Source organism: Myotis lucifugus, unplaced genomic scaffold, assembly GCF_000147115.1.
Source record: "Myotis lucifugus unplaced genomic scaffold, Myoluc2.0 scaffold_162, whole genome shotgun sequence".
In the NCBI taxonomy this organism is placed as follows: domain Eukaryota; kingdom Metazoa; phylum Chordata; class Mammalia; order Chiroptera; family Vespertilionidae; genus Myotis; species Myotis lucifugus.
The window spans coordinates 564299-585589 of record NW_005871210.1 but is presented as its reverse complement, the minus strand read 5'-3'; the positions used below and the strand labels follow the sequence as shown (position 1 = coordinate 585589).

Sequence of the window (21291 nt, the reverse complement as noted above, 5' to 3'; positions counted from 1 at the left end):
TACCTCCCAATGGGGATTGAGCCTGCAACCTGGGCATGTGCCCTGACTGGGAATCAAACCGTGACCGGGTTCATGAGTTGATGACGCTTAACCATTGAGTCACTCTGGCTGGGCAGGAATTAGTTTTTGACTTTAACAAAGCAACTTCCAGGAAAGATGCAGAATGATGGTCTAGGTCCGTGGTTGGCAAACTGGGGCTCGCAAGCCACATGCGGCTTTTTGGCCCCTTGAGTGTGGCTCTTCCACAAAATACCACGTGCAGGCGCACATACAGTGCGATTGAAACTTTGTGGCCCATGCGCAGAAGTCGGTTTTCAGCCTGGGCGAATCTATTTTGAAGAAGTACTGTTGATATTTGGCTCTGTTGACTAATGGGTTTGCCGACTACTGGTCTAGGTTAACATTTACTCCCTGTCAGTGGTTACTAAATTTAAATTGAAAAGGAGAGCTGGACAAAGTACAAGGATTGTTTTTAAGTCTCTTTAAGAAAGATGATTTGGAGTTCTCATTATTTCATTTATTACTTACGATTCTTTTAAGATCTTCAAAGTGGGCTGATTTTTTTGTGTATGTATGACTGGTGGGCCAGAGCTCCAAATTCCCTTGGGCAGCAAGTAGCTTGTTTTTTCACTGATTAATGGCTTCTTAAATTTTCCTGCTGTAAGTGTGCAATTCCCCTCTTCTTCCACAGGTGGGCAACATGTTCATAGCAGATGCCCATGAGAAAATCTCAGTACAGTAAGTGCCTGACATTCTTGTGCAATGACTTGAACTTAATGTGGGCTCACCAACTGTGGGTGGGAGTGTGAAACGTTACCTCTTGTTAATCTTTTATAGATTCACACTTTCTTGGTGATATATCAAGTGTTTCTTGAGAATGGACTCTTAGGAACCTCTACTTTGGTTCCTGTGTATTGAGCCCCAGGAAGCTGAGAAACTATTTCCAGCTATCTTTGAAGTGGAATGCAAGAGGGCTGGGTATCTGAGCCAGTTAAGGACTTAACTGGATTGGGGTGAAGCAGTGAGAGTGAAAATAGTGAATGAAGTAGATAAGAGCTAAGTAATTAAAGTTAAGGCTCTTTACTTTTTTCTCTTTGCCTATATACACTTTACATATTGGGGCAGGGAGGAAATAAAAGGAGCATCAGAAATTCCAGAGGATTGATAATGGGGAGCTGGGGTGAAATCTTATCTTGATGGTTATATTGTTCTAACTTCTCCATTATAAGAGCCTCTTCACTTTGTTCTCTTTTTCTTTAGAACCAATGAGGCCATCCTCCTGGCACTTTATGAAGCTGTTCATTTAAATCGCAACTTCATCACAGTGTTAGCTCAGGTTGGTTATATTAAAAACTCCAATCCTTTTTCTTCCTGAATTTCCTACAGATTCATTCCCTTGACAAGCCTTCTGGCTTTGCCTGTTTAAGCCCTGCTTTGCATTGGTAAGTGGTGGTAACACAGAGTTGCATCAGTTGCTTTTGCTTCGTGCTATCCTCGGATATGTATGTTTCCATCTGGTGCAAAGTGGGTCGGATAACATGTAAAGTTTTTACTGATTCTGTTAACCCAGATGAGTTGAGATTACTTCATTTGGCTCACTGGAAATCCCTTGGTATTATCAACCCATATGGATTTTTTTCTTTTTTAAGGAATAGTTTATTGATTAAAAAAAAAACTTTATTGTTGAAATATTACACATGTCCCCCTTTTCCCCATTAACCCCTTTTAGCCTGCCCCCATCCCCCCCAGTCCTTTATCCCACTATTGTCTGTGTACATGGGTTATGTATATATGCATATAAGTTCATTGGTTAATCTCTTCCACCCACTCCCAGTTTATTGGATTTTAGAGAGAGAGGAAGGGAGAAGGAAAGAGAGAGAAACACTGATTGGCTGCCTCCTGTAACCCCCTTCTAGGGATCAAGCCTGCAACCCGGTTTAGCTGTAAAATTAAATATATGTATGTGTGTGTGTGTGTGTGTGTGTGTGTGTGTGTGTGTGTCTGTGTATACACAGACATATATATGTAAAAATAAAAGAAACCTAATACATACTTAAAAAATATATTTTTATTGATTTCAGAGAGGAAGGGATAGGGAGAGAGAGAGACAGAAACAACACTGATGAGAGAGAGTCATCAATCAGCCACTTCCCACATTCGCCACACTGGGGATGAACCAGCACCCTGGGCACGGGCCCTGACCGGGAATTGAACTATGACCTCCTGGTTCATAGGTCAACGCTCAACCACTGAGCAACACTGGCCGGGCTTAGGTTTCTTTTAAAGGAAGATTTGCTTATGTTTTTTTCTCAAAGGGCAGATGTGTATGAGATTGAGTTTAACAAAAATAAGCCATGCTCAAAAAGCAGTGTGCTGCTTTGGGGTCTGCTTAGGAGGACACATAATTTTTCACAACTGATAACATGAGACTTTATTTACTATTCTCACTATGTTCCTTATGTGCTTTCTGAATTCTATAACTAACTGATTTTAAAGGAAATAAAAGGTTGGTAAAGCTGTTGGGGAGGAGTGAGTGGCTCCCACTCAGCTTAATTCTGAAGAGCTGATGTGGCAGGGGTGGTTAAAGAAGGTCAGGGACAGAGGAGCCATCTGTTTTGGTCCCCAGTGTATGTGTACCTTGTGTCTTTACTTCCCCATCCCACACACTCTTAATTTGTTGTGGAACAGGAAGGCTATCACCTGCATAGCTCTTTTTATAGTACCTGTTATCCTCTTGGCTCACCTGCATTTATTATCAACTATGTGATCATCAGAATAATCTGTAAATGAGGTTGAGCTGATGAGAGTAGTCTTTTTCAGGTTTAGATAGGACTGCAAATGCCTCCCCCTTTTTTTTGTAGAATAATCCTATGTATTTGTTTAGTCCAGTTTTTTATTTGTATGGTTCTACAGAAAAGCTTATATAATGAGATCTTGGTTGCTTAGAAAGAACTAGCCCACAGAGCTTCTTGTTAGTGTTTAGCAAGCATCAACAGTAATCAGGTAGTCATGGGAACTAAATGTTGAAGCAGTCCCCCCTCAGTGAGCTGTCTGTCTCTGAGGCCAGGGATACCAGAAAGGATATTAATAAGAGGATACTCGGAACTGGATTTTCTCTCCTTACCCATCTGTGTTCTTTTTCAGAGTCATCCAGAGATAGGCTTGGTGACAACCCCTGTCAGTCCCGCTCCAACAACCCCAGCCACACCACTTGGTACCACACCGCCCTCCTCTGATGGTAAGCCCACAGCCTCTTTTGTTTTCTTGATTAATATAGTTTTGAATCTTTCAGGGTGAGCATAGTTGTGTTGAACAAAGAACACAGTTGTCTATTGTTTCACTTAAGAAATTGTCTGAAAAATACTGCCCTTCAGGACTCCTTAAGCTCCAAAGAAAACTTTGGAAAAGATAGTTAAGTACTTTTCTCTGTGTCAGAAGCTACATAATTCCAGCATGTCCTCCTCAGGAAATCGTTGAGTCATGAAGTCATGAAGTGCTAGGTCTTAAAAGGACCTCAGAGGTCAGTGATGCCTGCCTTGCCAAACTCTCAGGGTACTTGTGAGACTCAGATGACATATGTTATGAATATCTCACTGACATAAATGTGAAATTGTAATGTTATCTTATGTTACTACTAGAAGCCTGGTGCACGAAAATCGTGCACTGGGGAGGGGGGGGTGTCCCTCAGCCCAGCCTGTACCCTCTCCAATCTGGGACTGCTGGCTCCCAACTGCTCGCCTGCCTGATTGCCCCTAACCGCTTCTGCCTGCCAGCCTGATCACCCCCTAACCACTCTCCTGCCAGCCTGATCGACGCCTAACTGCTCCCCTGCTGGCCAGATCGTCCCCAACTGCCCTCCCCTGCTGGCCCGATCGCCCCCAACTGCCCTCCCCTGCCGGCCCAATCGCCCACACTGCCTTCCCCTGCCAGCCTGATTTCACCCCCATCTGCCCTCCCCTGCCGGCCTGGTCCCCCACAACTGCCCTCCCCTGCCGGCCCGGTCACCCCTAACTGCCCTCCCCTGTTGGCCATCTTGTGGCGGCCATCTTTTGACCACATGGGGGCGGCCATCTTGTGCGAGGACATGATGGTTAATTTGCACATTACCTTTTTATTATATAGGATTTGACAAATGAGGGAATTGAGGCCAGAGAAATAAGTGGTTTGCCTAAGGTTAGTGAGAGTTGCAATTAAGAACCAAGACATGAATCAAGGCAGGGAACCGTGTATATTTTTATCACTACTTTCTGCTCAGTATAGTGCCTGGCATGGTTATTACTTAGTAAATATTAGTTGAATAAATGAATGAGAGAGTGAACCTGGGATTTACTCACTGTTATGTGTTTGTTAGCCATTCCCCCTTAGAAAATGACTAGATTTGATGGGAGTTTGGTGGGTATTTAAGACTTGTCCCCCTAAAAAATAACAAAAAAACCTTCCACTGTATAAATCTTATGGTTGTAACTTAAGAAAAAGGTAACAGAAAAGAAATTATGAATTTTGTCCAATAAACTGTATATCACCTGAGTTAGTTTTACTGTAAGCTGAGTGTGTTTGATGGACTACCTTAACCAAAAATTAAAAATTAATCTTTGTTAATGCTTGATGTTTTGCCTCAAATGTTGACCACGTTTTGGGTAAAGAAATACAGGAAATAAGCCTGACAGGTGTGGCTCAGTGGTTGAGCATCGACCCATGAACCAGGAGGTCACGGTTCGATTTTCTGTCAGGGCACATGCCTGGGGTTTGGGCTTGATCCCCAGTGTAGGGCATGCAGGAGGCAGCCTATCGATGATTCCCTTTCATTGTTGATGTTTCTATCTCTCTCTCCTTCTCCCTTCCTTTCTCTCTAAAATCAATAAAAACGTATTAAAAAAAAAGAAATACAGGAAATCTAACTTTGATCTTTTTTTTATGCTTCCCTGTTGTCTCTATGTGAAATGACCTCTTTGATCTGCTCTCTTGCGTTTAAATTTTCATATTGGACTTGTGGCAGTAGCATTTCAAGGTAGTAAAGCAGTATTCATGCAGAAGCATGACAAGGAGGTGCTGTTGATATTCAGGTCTATGGTAGCAAATTGGATCTGTTTAAAATTGAAAGACAAATTCCAAAATATTTTAATGAGAAGGAACAAGTAATGAGGATTGCCTAATTGTCTCTGCTTATTCAGGTCACTGAATAATCCAATGGAAATACTGTTCTTTTTCTTTAAGGATAAAGCCTGCCTGGTTACCATGGATACACACACACACACACACACACACACACACACATATCTGAGTTCCATGTGATGTTGGGCTTTGGATGCTTCAGAGAACTGCCTTTCAAACTGTTCATTGTGAGCACTTCCACCCACACACTTGATTATGCAATGGCAGGATTTATGCTTACTTACCTACAACTAGTGAGCTTTTTATTTTTTCTAGTGGGAAGATGGAGTCAGCCCACTTTCAAATGACTGTCTCCCTTGACAAAGGCTGCTGGAAAGAATTATGAAGACAGAGATCAAGGAAAATTTCCTTAGGAAGGAGATTTTAATTTGTGAGGGATTTTATTCTTTCTCTTCTATTTTGTTCTTTTTGTTGTTGTTAATCCTCACCCGGGGATATTTTTCTATTGATTTGTAGAGAGAGTGAAAAGGAGGGGGAGAGAAAGAAACATTGATGTGAGAGAGACACATCGATTGGTTGCCTTCCCCATGCGCCCTCACCAGGATCAGGGCTGGGGATCAAGCTGCAACAGGTATGTGCCCTTGACTGGAATCGTACCTGGGACTCTTCAGTCTGCAGGCTGATGCTCTATTCATTGAGCCAAACTGGCTAGGGCTATTTTTATTATTTTTCCTCCTAATTCATTTCCTTTCTATAGGGGTCCTAAATATTATAACCTTGTTTTTAGGTTTTGGTTCTTAATTATAGTGGTGTTCAGTAGCCCAGTTATATTTAAAGGTATATCACTCAAAGCCAACAGTTTAGCTGTAACATTTGTTCTCAGCTCAGACTTGACATTTGACAACTCAGCCTTGGCATGAGAGGACTTTCTGGTAAAGTAAAAATACATATACTTTTACATTTCTACATATTATATAAGACTAGAGGCCCAGTGTACGAATTCATGTATGGGTGGGGTCTGGCTGCCCCACCCCTATGGGGGCCGATCAGGGCTGGGCTGGCGGGGGGGGGGGGGGGGGCCGCAGGAGGTCAGCCGGCCCCGCCCTGATGGAGGGGCTTATCAGGGGCAGGGCTGGTGGGGGGGCTGTGGGAGGTTGGCCAGTCATCCCGCTTCTGATTGGGGTAGGGGACACCTATTGGGGGCTAGGCCAGCTGGGGGGAGGGGCTGCGGGAGGTTGCGGGGGGGCCAGTTGGGGCCCTGATTGGGCTGGTTGGCCGCTGCAGTGCATGTCATAGCAACCGGCTGTTCCAGTTCTGGCGTTCCAGTCGCTTGGCTTTTATATATATAGATAGTTTTCCAGTTATTGCTGTGAGTGGATGGGGAAAAAGTCCCACCTACCAGTTAGATGTATTGGACAAAAGAATGATTATGGGCTCTGAGCTTCAAAATAGGCTGTAGTAGTTTGAAATGACAGTTTCAGGTCATTTACCTGTAGCATGAATTAAGACCTTTTAGTATTGCAACGTAAAAATATATTTGTCTTTTTAAAAAATATGTATTTCCATTGACTTCAGAGAGGAAGGGAGAGGGAGATAGAAACATCAGTGATGAGAGAGAATCATTGATTGGCCGCCTCCTGCACACCTCCCCCCTGGGGATTGAGCCCATAAACCGGGCATGTGCCCTTGACTGGAATCGAACCTGGGACCCTTCACTCCACAGGCTGACACTCTGTCCACTAAGTCAAACCGGCTAGGGCTATATTTGTCTTTTATTAGTTTTTGGGGGCTGAACTGTGGGAAAACAGCCAAGGGTGGGGCATGCTAATTTCTTCTCATGAGGCTTTTTGCTGTGCTTGCTCTGTATTATGGATCGATAATATGCAAATATTTCCCATTGTTAATAAACATTCTATGCATATATCATAATAACTCCAGAGGGATCCATGATGGTATGAATACATATTATGAATAATATCCCAAACTCAGTTGAGTCTTCATGGATGGAAATACAGCAGGGAGCTATAGATTCTCTAGCTTATCTGGGCCATTATCAGCCTCCTTTTGCTTATGTATTATGTCTGAGTGTAAAAGCACTTACCAAAATGTCTAAGTCTAATTTAAAGTCCTAGAAACTTGGGGGATCTACATAAGATTGTTCAGTGCGGGTCAGCCCTGGTCTGGTTCTTCACTGGTCATTGGGACTGTGGCTTAGAGAATGGGAGCCATGGAGGGGTTAGTTTCTTTGGGAAACAGCAAGCAGCTGGGTGTATAAAAGTCAGTTCCCAGGCTGTCTCAAATAATAATGTCATCCTGTTTTCTGGTATTTCCTTTTAGGCTCCCTTTCACTGGGGGTAAGGGACTAAGGAGTATCATTTGAATGTAGTTCTGCCTTCCGTCTTGGGTATTTCCAGCCTAAGAGCTTATTCTCAAAATTGAGCAAGATTTCTCCTTATTAGGAAATAATTGTCATTTATTTTAAGCAGGAAGACTCATCAAAGCAAAACTCATTTATATTTAGTACAGATCTTTCCCTTAGGTACAAATCAAAGTGCGTTTAAGAAGGACCCTGAATCTTTTTGGGTTATTTGGAGTTAGAAGTGGAATCAAAATACCCTTTTTAGTACTGGAAATATTGGGGGAAATACTTTGAAAAGTATATGATTGTCTAACCACTGTGCTGTATAACTGAAATTAATACAAAATAATATTGAATGTAAACTGTAACTGAAAAAATATACCCTTCTTAGGATGTTGGGATAAAAGCACTGTTCCTGGAGACTGGCCCTCCTAGATAGGAGAGAAGGGCATTGGGTTTAATCTTGGAAGGACTCCAAGGGCCTAGGAAGGTAAAGGTTTTATGATAAGCATTTGGTCTCTCTGTTGCAGAAAAAGCTTATTTAGTGATTTCCTTGTCTGCTGGCAAATTGGCTACGGAGGTAGAAGTGTTAAGTAATATAGGCTAACTGCATTTCTTTGTTCTATTGCAGTTATAAGTTCTGTGGAACTCCCACTGGATGCAGATGTACAGACCAGTAATCTACTGATAACCTTCTTAAAATATAGCTCGATTGTCATGCAGGACACCAAAGGTAAGGAAGACATGCTGCTTCGGGAGCTCAGGAAGCAGGAGGTGTGGCAGAATTCTTAGCTAGAATCAAGGAGCAGCATTAATACTTGGAAGCTTCCACAGGTGAACTATTGGGGCCTCCTGTGCAGGGTGATGGTCCTGATTACTGGAAAACAGTGATTTCTCACTGCCAGATGGCAGTTAGGTGGTGTTAGGAAAACCTGCAGCTGGAGGGGGAGTGCTACAAAATAGAACAGAAAAAAAATGGTCTCTACAAAAACTAGCAAGTCTTCTTAGCAGATTTTGGTAAGTAGATGCAAACTCTTTTGTGTGGGAAGTGGGGGGATTAGCATACTTCAGGGAATTCCCTTTTGAGGACAAGAATTGAAAGCACCAGCTTGTGGTGAGAATTAGAGGACTGTTGCACAGAGTACAGTAGGAAGAGGTGAGATTCAGAGGGACTATGTTCCTTAACACTTAAAATAAAAGTGTCAGTACCCATCCAGAAATGCAGAAGGAAAGTGGGAGAAAAATGGGTGATGGGAAAGTTTGAGTTTATTCTGTTTGGGTTCCTGTTCTTTCTGTTATGGTTTTTCTATGATCTTTTAATTGGTGGTAGGGTAGTAGAATCTTTGGGCTAGGGGTGAAAAAGGATTGGGAGGAAACTGGCAAATTCCATTAAATATATATCTCAGTTTTGTGTTTTTTTAACTCAGTTTTTTTCTTTATACTAGATATATCTGTGTTCACAATTTTTATTTATTTCTATTATTTTTTATTGTGCTAAAATATACATAACATAAAACCTACCACTTAAAACTGTACAATTCACTGGCATTAAGTACATTTACATTATTGTGCAACCATCACCACCATCTCCTGAACTCTTTCATCTTGCAAAACTGAAACTCTGTACCTGTTAAACACTAACTCTGCATTCTCTATAGTCTCTCCTTTCCCCAGCCCACCATTCCACTCTATTTTTTTTTTTTTTTTGCCGTACTGATCAGGAACTCAGTTTTATTTTTTAAATTTAATTTTATTTTTCCATCACCATTTATCCCCTCTATGCCCTGTCTTCCACCTCCATCCACCTCCCTCCCTGCCCACCGTTTTACTTTCTGTCTTTATGAATTGACTACTCTAGGTACCTCATATAAGTGGGATTTTCTGGAAATAAACCTTTTAGATAGTATTTTTCCTCCAAATTTTTAAAGTGAAAAAATTCCAATATACAGAGAAGTTGAAAGGATCGTACAGTGATCACTCATGTACCCATTAACATTTTGCCATATTTGGTTTGTCTCTAAATTTATTTGTGTGTTATTATTTTGGCTGAATCATTTTAAGTTAATTTGTAGACATCATTCTACTTCACACCTTAAGTACTTTGGCATGTATATCAAAATTAAAGACTTTTCCAAGATATCCATTATTATAGCTAAGAAAATCAACAATAATTCTCTAATATCATGTAATAGTCAGTTGATATTTAGTTTTTTCCCAGTTGTCCCAAAAATGTTTTTCATAACTGATAGTTTCTTAGCCACACATAGCATTTAAAATTTTTTTAAAATTGATTTCAGAGAGGAAGGGAGAGGGATAGAGAAATAGAAACATCAATGATGAGAGTTAATGATTGGCTGCCTCCTGCACGCCCCCTGCTGGGGATCGAGCCCAAAACCTCGAGCACGGTGCCCCAAATGGTAATGGAACTGCCACCGCCTGGTTCATAGGCTGATGCTCAATCACTGAGGCACATATCCCAGGCCACACATAGCATTTCAATGAATATTTTAACTAGCATTTATTTAGTACCTACTGGTTGATCCAGTGGGCTTCTCCCATTTACAAATATATTTTTTCCCTAATTACAAAAGTAATTTGAATAGTATTTGTTAAAAATAAAGCATTCTAGCAATGGTTAACTAGCAAAGTGAAATCTTTTTGGAATTAAACTCTTTAGAATTAATTATTCTTAACAAGTTGGTGTATATTCTTTTTTAAAATTAGCCTTTCTTGTAAGAATCTTTAAATCCTATTTTAGAAACCAACTGTTCTCTCTGCTCAGCAGTTGAAGTTTGTTTTGGGTTCTTAAATTATGGTCTATGGATAAGCTTCAGATTCCCAGATAACAAAAAATCCAGTTCCATTGTAGAAACAAAATTGCTAAAATACTATTGCTTTTGTCACTTTACTTTCCATGAGGAGAGACTAATGCTTTGTGAGGTAGTTTAAGATTCCCTTAGGCATTAAGTATTTGCCAGGGTGGACAGGTTTCAGGAATTCCAGAATGGAGCCGAAAAGCAGCATAAGAGGGTAAGACCAGGGTATGGGGGCTTTTGGAGTTAGAAGGAAACATTGGTAGACAGAGCTAAAAAACTAAAAGGTAAATAAGGGAAATAAATCGCCAGAGTTCAAAGGAAGCTGGGTGGGCAGAATCTAAATCCTGTTACACTCATACATACTGCATTAGCTCTTGGAGATTTCTGCCTTATAAACTTAGACTTTTTCTTCTGTTATGCCTGTGAGTGTGCTCTTTCAAGAGAGATGCTAGAAGCCCATATCACAAACTCCTAACATAGGGCAGTCCATTGGGAGCTGCAGAGATGGTGAACCTTGGGGACTTGGCAAGGATAATAAGACTCTTGTGTATCAGTGTTTCCGGAGGCCATTGCTTCTCCTTTATGGGAAGGGGTAACCTTTTTGTTTCTCTCAACATATTGCAGCAAAGAGAAACTGTAGATGTGACCCTGAAAATGATCTTTTAGCTTTGCTTGATATAACACAGTGAATTGAGGCCCTGGGAACTCATTTTTAGCTTTAATGATTATATAAACCTCTTTGTCCTGGTCATTTTGCCATCCATGAAATGGAAGGCAAAATTGAGGGCAGATTAATTGCACTATGGTTTGCCTCAGGCTGTTTCTCTAAACACAGGCTGGATTAGGTCTTTGCCAACAAGCAGCCTAAATATGGCAAGGGGCAAGGTTAGGTATGATGAAGTGTTAATTTCAAAAATGGCTCCTGTGTGGCTTCATTGGACTGGCTTTCTTCCTGTCTCTTAAGCTCCTGACCTGCATGCCCTTGCTAAAGAGATCTCATTATGTTTTGGGGAGCATAGAAGCCATTTATTCTTGGCTCTGCTTCCTCTGCCCCCAGCCTCTCCGGGAATTACGTTTTTTTCTCCATTATCTATCATTTTATATACTAGAGGCCAGATGCACGAAATTCATGCAAGAATAGGCCTTCCTTCCCCCAGCTGCTGGCACCGGCTTCCCTCTGGCACCCAGGACCCGGGCTTCCCTCACAGCCCCAGGTCTTCCAGAGGGACGTCCGGAAGGATGTCCGGTCTAATTAGCATATTATGCTTTTATTGTTATAGATATAAATACATATGCTTTTAATATATATGAATATTGTTATAAAGTTTATAAGTATATAAATAGCATACGTTATAATGTATAATAATAAAGTGAACATATGTGAACCTACCACCCAACTTAAGCAATTATTAATGACATGGAAGCTACCTGTGTGTCTCCTTTCCTCTCAGTTATTCCTTTCCTCTCAATTCTCCAGAATTTTGTGTTTATCTCTCCCTTGATTTGGCTCTGCTTTCAAAGTCTTTTTTCCCTCTGAGGTTCTTCTGACTTGAGTAGTGTCACTTTAAAGGATAATCTGCTTAATCTTTAAAATAGACATTAGGCAAAAATACTTAAAAATACATGTATATCTATACATGGACTGCAAGTTGATTCACCAAAATTTTAACAGATATGACATCTGGGTGGTATGATTAAGCTTAGTTTTTATTGTCCTTTTCTGAATTAAAAAATGTTCATAATAAAATATGCCTTATTTTTGCATTCAGAAACATTATTTTTAAAAGTGGAGAAGTAGCCGTAGGCTTTCCTATGAGAGTTGCTCATCAGATTTTGGGGGAAGGGAGAATAATGCCAGAGAAACTCTGTGGCCAGAGGTAGAGGTAGAAGAGTGTCATGAATCTAGGTTTGCATGGCAGGGGCACTTCTCTTTCCCTGCCTGGGGCTCTGGTGTAAGCTATGGGGAATGTCAGCTGGGGAGTGTCGTCATTACTCTTTTTGCACCGCCTATCTCCGAGGAGAGGTAGATGTATTTCTGGACTACAACCTCCATTAAGCTTTTTAATTGTCAGGTTTTAGTTGATAGATTCCATCTTTGAGGAAGTAGCAGGTTAATGTTAGGGTAAGTATGTTAGCTCACTTTACTATAGCACTGTAATCTGTTAATAGACCTCCTCTCCAGAATGAACTTCAATCTGTGTCCTGTCAGAGCTAATCTGAAACATCATAAGCCATTTGTCTATTTTGGATAAGTTGGTGTGCACCTCTTCTTACCTCCATTTCACCCCCTCACCCACAAAGATCCTTGAAAGTAAATAAGCTTTGATGGTTCTGGTAATTGGAGGGGATGGAGTAGCTCTTTCCTGGTCCTGAGTGGGGCTTAGAGCCCTACTCTCAAAGTTGTTTTCTTCTCTTTTAATAACTAGAATGTGAGTTCTGGGAGACCAGGGTCCTTTGTTTTGTTCAGTGCCCAGTGCACTGCCTGCTATATAGTAGGTACTAAGTAAGTATATAGAGTGAATGACTTTGGCAGGAAGAAAAATGATCCAGTTCACAGCTTTCCTGTTTGTAAATAATGTGCACAGTGCAAGGAGAAGCATGGGCTTGACCCTGATCTCCAATTAGTTCTTTCTGATTCCACTGCCAATTTGCTATGAATAGTTAGGTGGGTATAGATGGTGTTGCTAATGGCTAGTGGATGAGGAAGTGTTGGAAAGGGAATGGGCCTGACTATTGAGAAGCAAAGGGCTGATAAGAAAGCTAAGGACATGGCCATGATTTTGGCCATGACAGTAGAACCATTACAGTAATTAGATGGCTCTCAGAAGGTAGTTATCTGTCCATCATACTACCAAGAATATTTAAGGAAAAAAATCTGGGAGAAGAAAAGCAAGAATTACTTTAGTAGAACCTTGATTCATGAATTCATGAATTTTTGTGGGGAAAGAAAGAATGAATGTTCTTTTTGATGATACACATCTGTATTCTCTTCTAATAGAAACATGGTATGGATGGTTTAGAGAGAAGGTTTTATTTTTATTTTACAGATGAGCACCGGCTTCATAGCGGCAAACTCTGCCTGATTATCCTCACATGTATTGCAGAGGTAGGTTTCATCTATCTTCTGGTATTAGCTCATTTCTTACAAAGTGCTATCTTTTTCTGCCTTTCTCACACAGTTCCTGACTTTTAAGGTCCTAAAGCTTGGGAGAGAAAATATGCCCCTTTTTTATTGTCTGTCTCCTCCTGCTAGAATGTAAACTCTGATAGCAGGTATTCTGTCTCCCTCACCAGTCTATTCTCAGTGTCTGGCACACAGTAGAGGCTCAATTAATATTTACTGCATGAATTATGACATGCTGTAATTGAGAACTGGAAGATTCTAGCCCTTATTACTATTTTTGTTTTTAAGAGAGAGTGGAAGGGGTAGAGGAGAGAGAGAAACATTGATGTGAAAGAGACACATTGATTGGTTGCCTCCTGCTTGCATCCTGACCAGGGCAAGGGATTGAACCTGCAACCAAAGTACATGCCCTTGACCGGGAATCGATCCCTTGATCCTTCAGTCTGAGCGCCAACTCTCTAACCATTGAGCAACAGACCAGGGCAGATTCTAGCTCTTAATAGTTTGAGAGACCTCACCCTCTTTAGAAAATATAATCCTGCCCCTTTGAAGCTGCTCAGATCGGGTCTTTTCCACTTCACAAAATGAAAAAAGGAGCTCAGGTTTCTGTGGGGGAAGGTGGAGAGAAAAACCAAAGAAGGCAATTGGAAAGTGAGTGAAGTTGGGCTGAATGCAGTTTGGTGAACAAGATTCTGAGGAGTTAAAGAAGAGGTGCTTTTGCTTTGTAAGGAGGTACTTTTGCTTGGATTAATTAGTCCTGAACTTACCCTGGATCTTGGTGGCAACACAGGTATGGCAGAACTTGAGTCAATTTTAGAGCTAAATTGTAGCTTCAACCTCCCCCTTCATTAAATCATTAAAGGTGATCTATGTGGAATAGAGAGAGATCTCTCTCAGTCTTCCCCTTTTTACGTTCTCTGTGAAAAGATGACCTTTTCACTACGTTAGGGATAGCTTGTTATAGAAGAGCTGCTGATTAACAGTGGGCCGGTGTAATTGCTTTTCAAAAATCTTTCTAAGAAAATATTTTAAAAATATTTTTATTGCCCTAACCGGTTTGGCTCAGTGGATAGAGCATCGGCCTGTGGATTGAAGGGTCCCAGGTTTGATTCCGGTCAAGGGCATGTACCTTGGTTTCAGGCACATCCCCAGTAGGGAGTGTGCAGGAAACAGCTGAATCGATGTTTCTCTCTCATCGATGTTTCTAACTCTCTATCCTTCTCCCTCTCCCTTCCTCTCTGTAAAAAAAAAAAATCAATAAAATATATTTTAAAACATTTTTATTGACTTCAGAGAGGAAGGGAGAGGGAGAGAGAGATAGAAACATCAATGATGAGAATCATTGATCAGCTGCTTCCTGCACAGTCCCCATGGGGGATCAAGCCCAAAAGGTCATGTGCCCTGATTGGGAATCAAACCGTGACCTCCTACTTCATAGGTTGATGCTCAACTACTGAGCTACGCTGGCTGGTTCTAAGAAAATCTTTAAAGGAGTTGTTTTTCACAAATTGTAACAGTTCTTAGTAATTAGTCTATAGGCATGTCAGATCTTCAACTAAGGTGTTGGGAAAGGGCCAAGGGATGTTTATTACTGATCCATGGTGAGATGTTTTTGATTTCCCATCAGTCTTTGGTGAAGCCAGAGATAGACAGGGTCTTGCCTACTGCCATGCTGCCTGTGTAGCAGTTTTCTTCTGCTATGCCAAACCCGTTCCCAGTGGATGCAGACCTTTCTTCTCAATTGTAGATCCTCCCGTGGAGCCTGCACATGCATCCTGCAGCCCCTATGGAACCTTCAAGCTGCCACAAACAGAGCAGGCTCCTTGGGCAGATGGGAAGGAAGAGAGAATAGGAAAACAGATTCTTCTCAGCATTTGCTTCAAGTCCCTGTGCCTTAATTTTTATTGTGTGTAATTTGCTTAGCGTTTTTGGTCCAGTTAGAGACATACTGAGAATTACTCCATAGTAAAATCTCATGGCTTAAGTAGGGTTTGACATAAAGGCTCTAGGTTCATCTTGTTAGCTCTCCAATTGGTCCTTGAAAGTAGTTCTTAAAGACCAAGGATTTGTAGGAAGTGTGATAGATTACAAACTGAAGTATGGCTCTCATTCCTTACTTTGTCTCTGTATTTTTATTTTTATTAGGATCAGTATGCCAATGCATTTTTGCATGATGACAACATGAATTTTCGAGTAAACTTACATAAAATGGTAGGTATGACTTTTTGCTTCTTGTTTTTTCTTGGAGGAAATTTTTTTTGTGTTCGCAGGATTGGGGTGGATGAACTTGATCCTACTTACAACAAATATGGGTAGAATGTTGTGCTAAAGGGCTCTTGCTTGACCGCTACTCAACAAACCCATGCCTGTTGTCGGGATTTTTATGTGTGTCATGGAGCTGTTTTTGACTCAAGAGAGGATGGATTATTACCCATGGTAGCAATATTAGAATGTATAAGTAACATAGATTTTAACAAGGAGATGGGCCTAAGCCTTTTATTTTTAAAATGTAGTATGATCTTTGGTTAGTTAAGACTAAATGCTGCTGCCCTGACCGGTTTGGCTCAGTGGATAGAGCGTCGGCCTGCAGACGGAAGGGTCCCGGGTTCGATTCCAGTCAAGGACACAAAGAAAAAAAACAAAAACAAAAACTAAATGCTGCTTTTGTTTATTCATCTAAATAGTGAGGGAAATATAATATGAAGGATCAGGAAATTTCCTAAAACTTGGAGGTATGTTAAAAAATATCACATAGAAGTTTATATATGAAACTTACTTTTTTAAAAAAATCTTTTTTTTAAATATGTTTTTATTGATTTCAGAGAGAGGAAGGAAAAGGGAGAGAGAAACAGAAACATCAATGATGAGAATCACCGATCAGCTGCCTCCTGCAAGCCCCCTATGGGCATTTAGCCCGAAACCTGGGTATGTGCCTTGACCAGGAATTGAACCATGAGCTCCTGGTTCATAAGTTGACGCTTAACCACTGAGCCATACTGGCAGGACTACTTTTGTTTTTTGTAACTGCCACTGTTGCTGCCTTTACACAGTCACTGTGTCCTCTTTTTTTCCCTTTATTATTTTATCAAAGAAAAATATTAGTATGCCTCTTTTATTGTTAGTAATGTCACTTGTAAAATCAAAGTAAAAAATAACAGCTTTCCCATTGTGTAGTATGCTCCAGTACCCTTTGGGACTGTTATTTTGCTGTGAATTGTGTTTTTACCATAAGCTTGCATTGATAACTGAGTAGCATTTGAGTCCTCCCTGCCCCGCTCCACCCCCACCACTAGAAAAGATAGCATCTCTATAGTCGCGATGTTATTGGCATGAAACCCATGATGAGCCATTGGATGTCAATTCAGATGCCTATTGATTTCATTTCTTTTTTGTTTGAAGCCTATGCGACACAGGAAGAAGGCAGCGGACAAGAACCTTCCCTGCCGTCCTTTAGTATGTGCAGTCCTGGGTGAGTGTCATCATAATTGGCATTTTTCTGAGTCAGTGACAGGTTTTTATGATTAAGATGAGGCATAGCCCTAACCGGTTTGGCTCAGTGGATAGAGCATCGGCCTGCGGACTCAAGGGTCCCAGGTTCGATTACGGGCAAGGGCATGTACCTTGGTTGCGGGCACATACCCAGTAGGGAGTGTGCAGGAGGCAGCTGATTGATGTTTCTCTCTCATCGATGTTTCTAACTCTCTATCCCTCTCCCTTCCTCTCTGTAAAAAAATCAATAAAATATATTAAAAAAATAATAATAAGATGAGGCATAGATCCTGGCTGATATACTTCTTCCTCAGAGAAGTTTTTACTAGTTATGTTTCTTCCCTGGCCTAAGAAACCATATTTTTTGTTGAGTTTGGTAAAGCAATTCCAATGAATAAAATGCTCAACTAAAGGGTGCTCTTGTTCAAAGAAAAAGATCTTTCTAAGGAGATAAATGACTAAGGCTGAGCTTGAGACATGATTTACATTTGTAAAATACCTTATTCCTGATCAAGATTTCAAATTCTTCCCTCCCTTTCTTGGTTCAAATTGATGTGTCAGCTGGCCAGGAGGCTTGAAGTTCAAGGCCTGCAAAACTTCCTCTGAGTAAATTAAACTGAGATGAGGCTGACAGAGTTATATCTTAGATAATTTTGTTAGAATGCTACATTTTCCTCAGGGGAATGATCTGAACTCTTAATCTCACTTCATTTGAATATTAAGCCCTAGTTCCTAAATCTACTTGACTTGAGAAACAATGATTAAGACTGTATAATAAACTTCTATTGATCCAAAGCCTTATGGACCTTTTCAGTCAATATCTGTCAAACTGAGCGTAATAGTGACATGAGATAGACATTGCTTTAGAGCTGAGTCTCTGGTTACATGGATGTGATCCATAATTTCCTCTCTGCTAACCTCTTCACTGGGTTCTCAGAATATGATTTCCCGCTGGCATTTTGTATTAGTACCATGGTATGAAAAACCTGTACAGCGAACTCTCCCTTGAATCCGAATTTATTGGCAGGTCAAGGCATCCTTCTGGAAGTAGGAGAGTGAAGTAATTTTCTTGTTACTTTACAAGTGGCAGGTGGTGAAAGTGTTGCCAAAGTGCCTTATGTAAAATAAATTTAAGTTCATGTGAATAAAAATGTGCTTAGTGGATGCCACTCAGCATGAGTACAAGGTGTACTCAGATGTTTTTTTCCAACTCAAAGGCAAGGAATGAATTTAATTCTGATTGATTTAATTTTTCTCCTTTCCCTATTCAGACCTGATGGTAGAATTTATTGTAACACACATGATGAAGGAGTTTCCCATGGATCTCTATGTGTAAGTACCATGGTTTTTTTTTAAAAAAAATAAATTCTTTTTTTTGGTTTGTTTAAAAAATAAATTCTTTATTGTTGAAAGTATTATATATGTCTCCTTTCCCCCATTAACCTCTCCCAGCCCACTCCCGCCCCCCAGCACAGGCCCTTACCCCCTACTGTCTGTGTCCATTGGTTTATGCTTATATGCATACATACACATCCTTTGGTTGATCTCTTACTCCCCCCCCCCCGCCACACACACACACTCTCCTGCCCTCCCTCTAAGGCAGTGGTTCTCAACCTTCTGGCCCTTTAAATACAGTTCCTCATGTTGTGACCCAACCATAAAATTATTTTCGTTGCTACTTCATAACTGTAATCTTGCTACTGTTATGAATCGTAATGTAAATATCTGATATGCAGGATGGTCTTAGGCGACCCCTGTGAAAGGGTCGTTCGACCGCCAAAGGGGTCGCGACTCACAGGTTGAGAACCGCTGCTCTAAGGTTTGATGGTCTGTTTGATGCTTCTGTGTCTCTGGATCTATTTTTGTTCATCAGTTTATGTTGTTCATCATATTCCACAAATGAGTGAGACCATGGTTTATTTAATGTGTGCAAATCTATTTTATAATTGATTGATAGAACATTTGTAGTCACAAAATTTCTGTGTATACTTCAGGAAAAACAAATTTGTGTGTGGAGAAGTGTCGGGGAGCATTTTACGGCCTGGATTTATAATATACATCTTTCCAGAAGGGGGAAAAAGTATAACCACAATTTGGATTCTGCACATATCTTCATTATCACTTGTAGGCACATTGCATGAGGAATAGGGCTGATGCACTGAAGCAGTGATCGTGGGTGGCTGTTTTAATCCAAAGATATGGAATTCCACTGGACCTCTTAGTCATCCCTGGGCTTTGGCATCAAAGTGGTCAGCAACAGTTAGGAGGTAGAGAAAGGCCAGAGAGATAGAGCTTCTGGTCCCTTTTTAGCTTACATTGTCCTAGCAGCCTGGCCAGAACTGTGTTAACTAGATAGATTATGTATATACTGGCCCAGCTAGGAGATTCCTGCCTCCTGAGGAGATCTGATTCTCTCACAATTATTTTTTTATTGTTTTTTAATTCTCATCTGAGGATTATTTTTTTTTTTAGAGAATGGAAGGGAGGGAGGAGGAGGGAGGAAGAAAGGGAGAGAGGGGGGAGGGAGAGAGAGAGAGAGAGAGATGTGAGAGAGACACATTGATTGGTTGCCTCTCGAACGCACCCTGACCAGGCTGAGGCTTGAATGTGCAACCCAGGTACGTGCACCCTTGACTTGGAATCAAATCCAAGACCCTTCTGTCTGTGGACCGATGCTTTAATCACTCAGCCAAATTAGTTAGGGCTCTCACAATTCTTAACAATCAGTATAACTAGAGGCAATTGAAAATACTTTAGTAAAGTTTAAGCCTTAAGTCTTTCTTTCTCCTTTGCTGTTTCTGCTTTATTTTTTGTTTTAATTTTGTTTATTGATTTTAGAGAGAAAGAGGAAGAGGGAGAGAGAGAGAAAGGGGGAGAGAGAGAAATGCCTAGTTTTAAAAAATTTTTTATTCATTGTTTTTAGAGAGAGAGAAAGAGAGAGAGAGAGAGAGAGAGAGAGAGAGACATTGATTTGTTGTTCCACTTATTTATGCATTCATTGGTTGATTCTTTTTTCTTTTTTGATATTTATCATTGGTTGATTCTTGTATGGGCCCTGACCGGGAATTGAACCTGCAACCTTGGAATACAGGTTCAATGCTCTAACCAACTGAGCAGTTCGGCCAGGGCTGTCTTTCTATCTTTAATGCCCAAGAACTGCTATGCCAAATATGTACATTATCTTTTTTCCTTAAAAAGCATCTGACAACACAATTGGTACCTCCATTTTTTTGAGCAAGAGAGAGCAGTTTGGTGTGCAGAAAGGAGGCTCAGTGTACCTCATTCTAATGCCAGGCCTGTGATCTAGGGAATATAAAAGATTTTGCTTGGAACAGAGTAGACCTCCAGCTTTTTAGACTGCTTGTAAGCTAGATAGTCTTGGTGTCCTAGGTCTGAAATAATGATACAAATTTTACTTTTAGGTAAGTAGGCTATAGTTTGCATTTTTTTCATATCTTTTGGGTGTTTAGAATTAGCCTGATCCTTTATTTTAATTTAAGGATGATGAAAGGCTTTTTTTTTTTTTAAAGAACCTGTATCTGATGAGTTTTCTGCTTATTTTATTTTTTTTAACATTTTTATTGACTTCAGAGAGGAGAGAGGGAGAGGGAGATAGAAACATCAGTGATGAGAGAGATCATTGATCAGCTGCCTCCTGCACGACCCCTACTGGGGATCAAGCCCACAACCTGGGCATGTGTCCTGACTGGGAATCGAACCGAGAGGTCTTGGTTCATAGGTTGATGCTCAACCATTGAGCCACTGCGGCTGGGCTCTGCTTATTTTAGATGGAATCTCTGAACCTCGTTACCTTAGGGATCAGATTGTTTTTGCTAGAGACTTTATTTCTAGCTTGATTATCTTATGCTCTACTTTTAGGATATGCTATTTAGTTTGTAGTATATTATTATAGCCTCAGTTTTCTTGTTTTCCAAGTAAGGAAACTCAGGCTTTGGAAATGCTTTGCCTAGGTTTATTCTGTTATTAAGCACCATTGCCTAGACTTGATTCCAAATTTTCTTACTATAAATTCTAGGCTGTTGCCATTCCTTCTCAGGTGTATTAGTTATCTGTTGCTATGTAACAAACTACCGCAAAACCTAGTGGTTTAAAACAAACATGTATTATCTCAGTTTCTGTGGTTAAGGAATATAGGAGCAGTTTAGCTGGATAGTGTTGGCATAGGGGTTCTCACAAGGCTGCAATCACAGTGTTAGCTGGGGCTGCAGGCATCTAAGGCAGTACTAGGCTAGAGAATGTGTGTCCAAGCTCACGTGGTTGTTGGCAAGCCACTCGGGTCTCTCCATAGGCTTGTTTGACATGGCAGCTGGCCTCCCCCAAAGCAAGTAATCCGAGAGAGAGAGAGAGAGAGAGAGAGAGAGAGAGAGAGA

General features: G+C 40.8%; 1 protein-coding gene across 3 annotated transcripts in view; it reads left to right on the top strand.

Moving 5' to 3' along the window:
* CUNH10orf76 (chromosome unknown C10orf76 homolog) overlaps window positions 1-21291 on the top strand; it is a 143704-nt gene that overhangs the window by 31857 nt on the left and 90556 nt on the right. For all 3 annotated transcript variants that reach the window (XM_023759817.1, XM_006095871.3, XM_006095872.3), the window contains 8 exons: window positions 692-738; window positions 1261-1336; window positions 3145-3238; window positions 8103-8204; window positions 13335-13393; window positions 15557-15622; window positions 16811-16880; window positions 18172-18232. In XM_023759817.1, the coding sequence (XP_023615585.1) occupies window positions 692-738; window positions 1261-1336; window positions 3145-3238; window positions 8103-8204; window positions 13335-13393; window positions 15557-15622; window positions 16811-16880; window positions 18172-18232 (575 nt within the window). The remainder of the gene's footprint in view (window positions 1-691; window positions 739-1260; window positions 1337-3144; window positions 3239-8102; window positions 8205-13334; window positions 13394-15556; window positions 15623-16810; window positions 16881-18171; window positions 18233-21291) is intronic.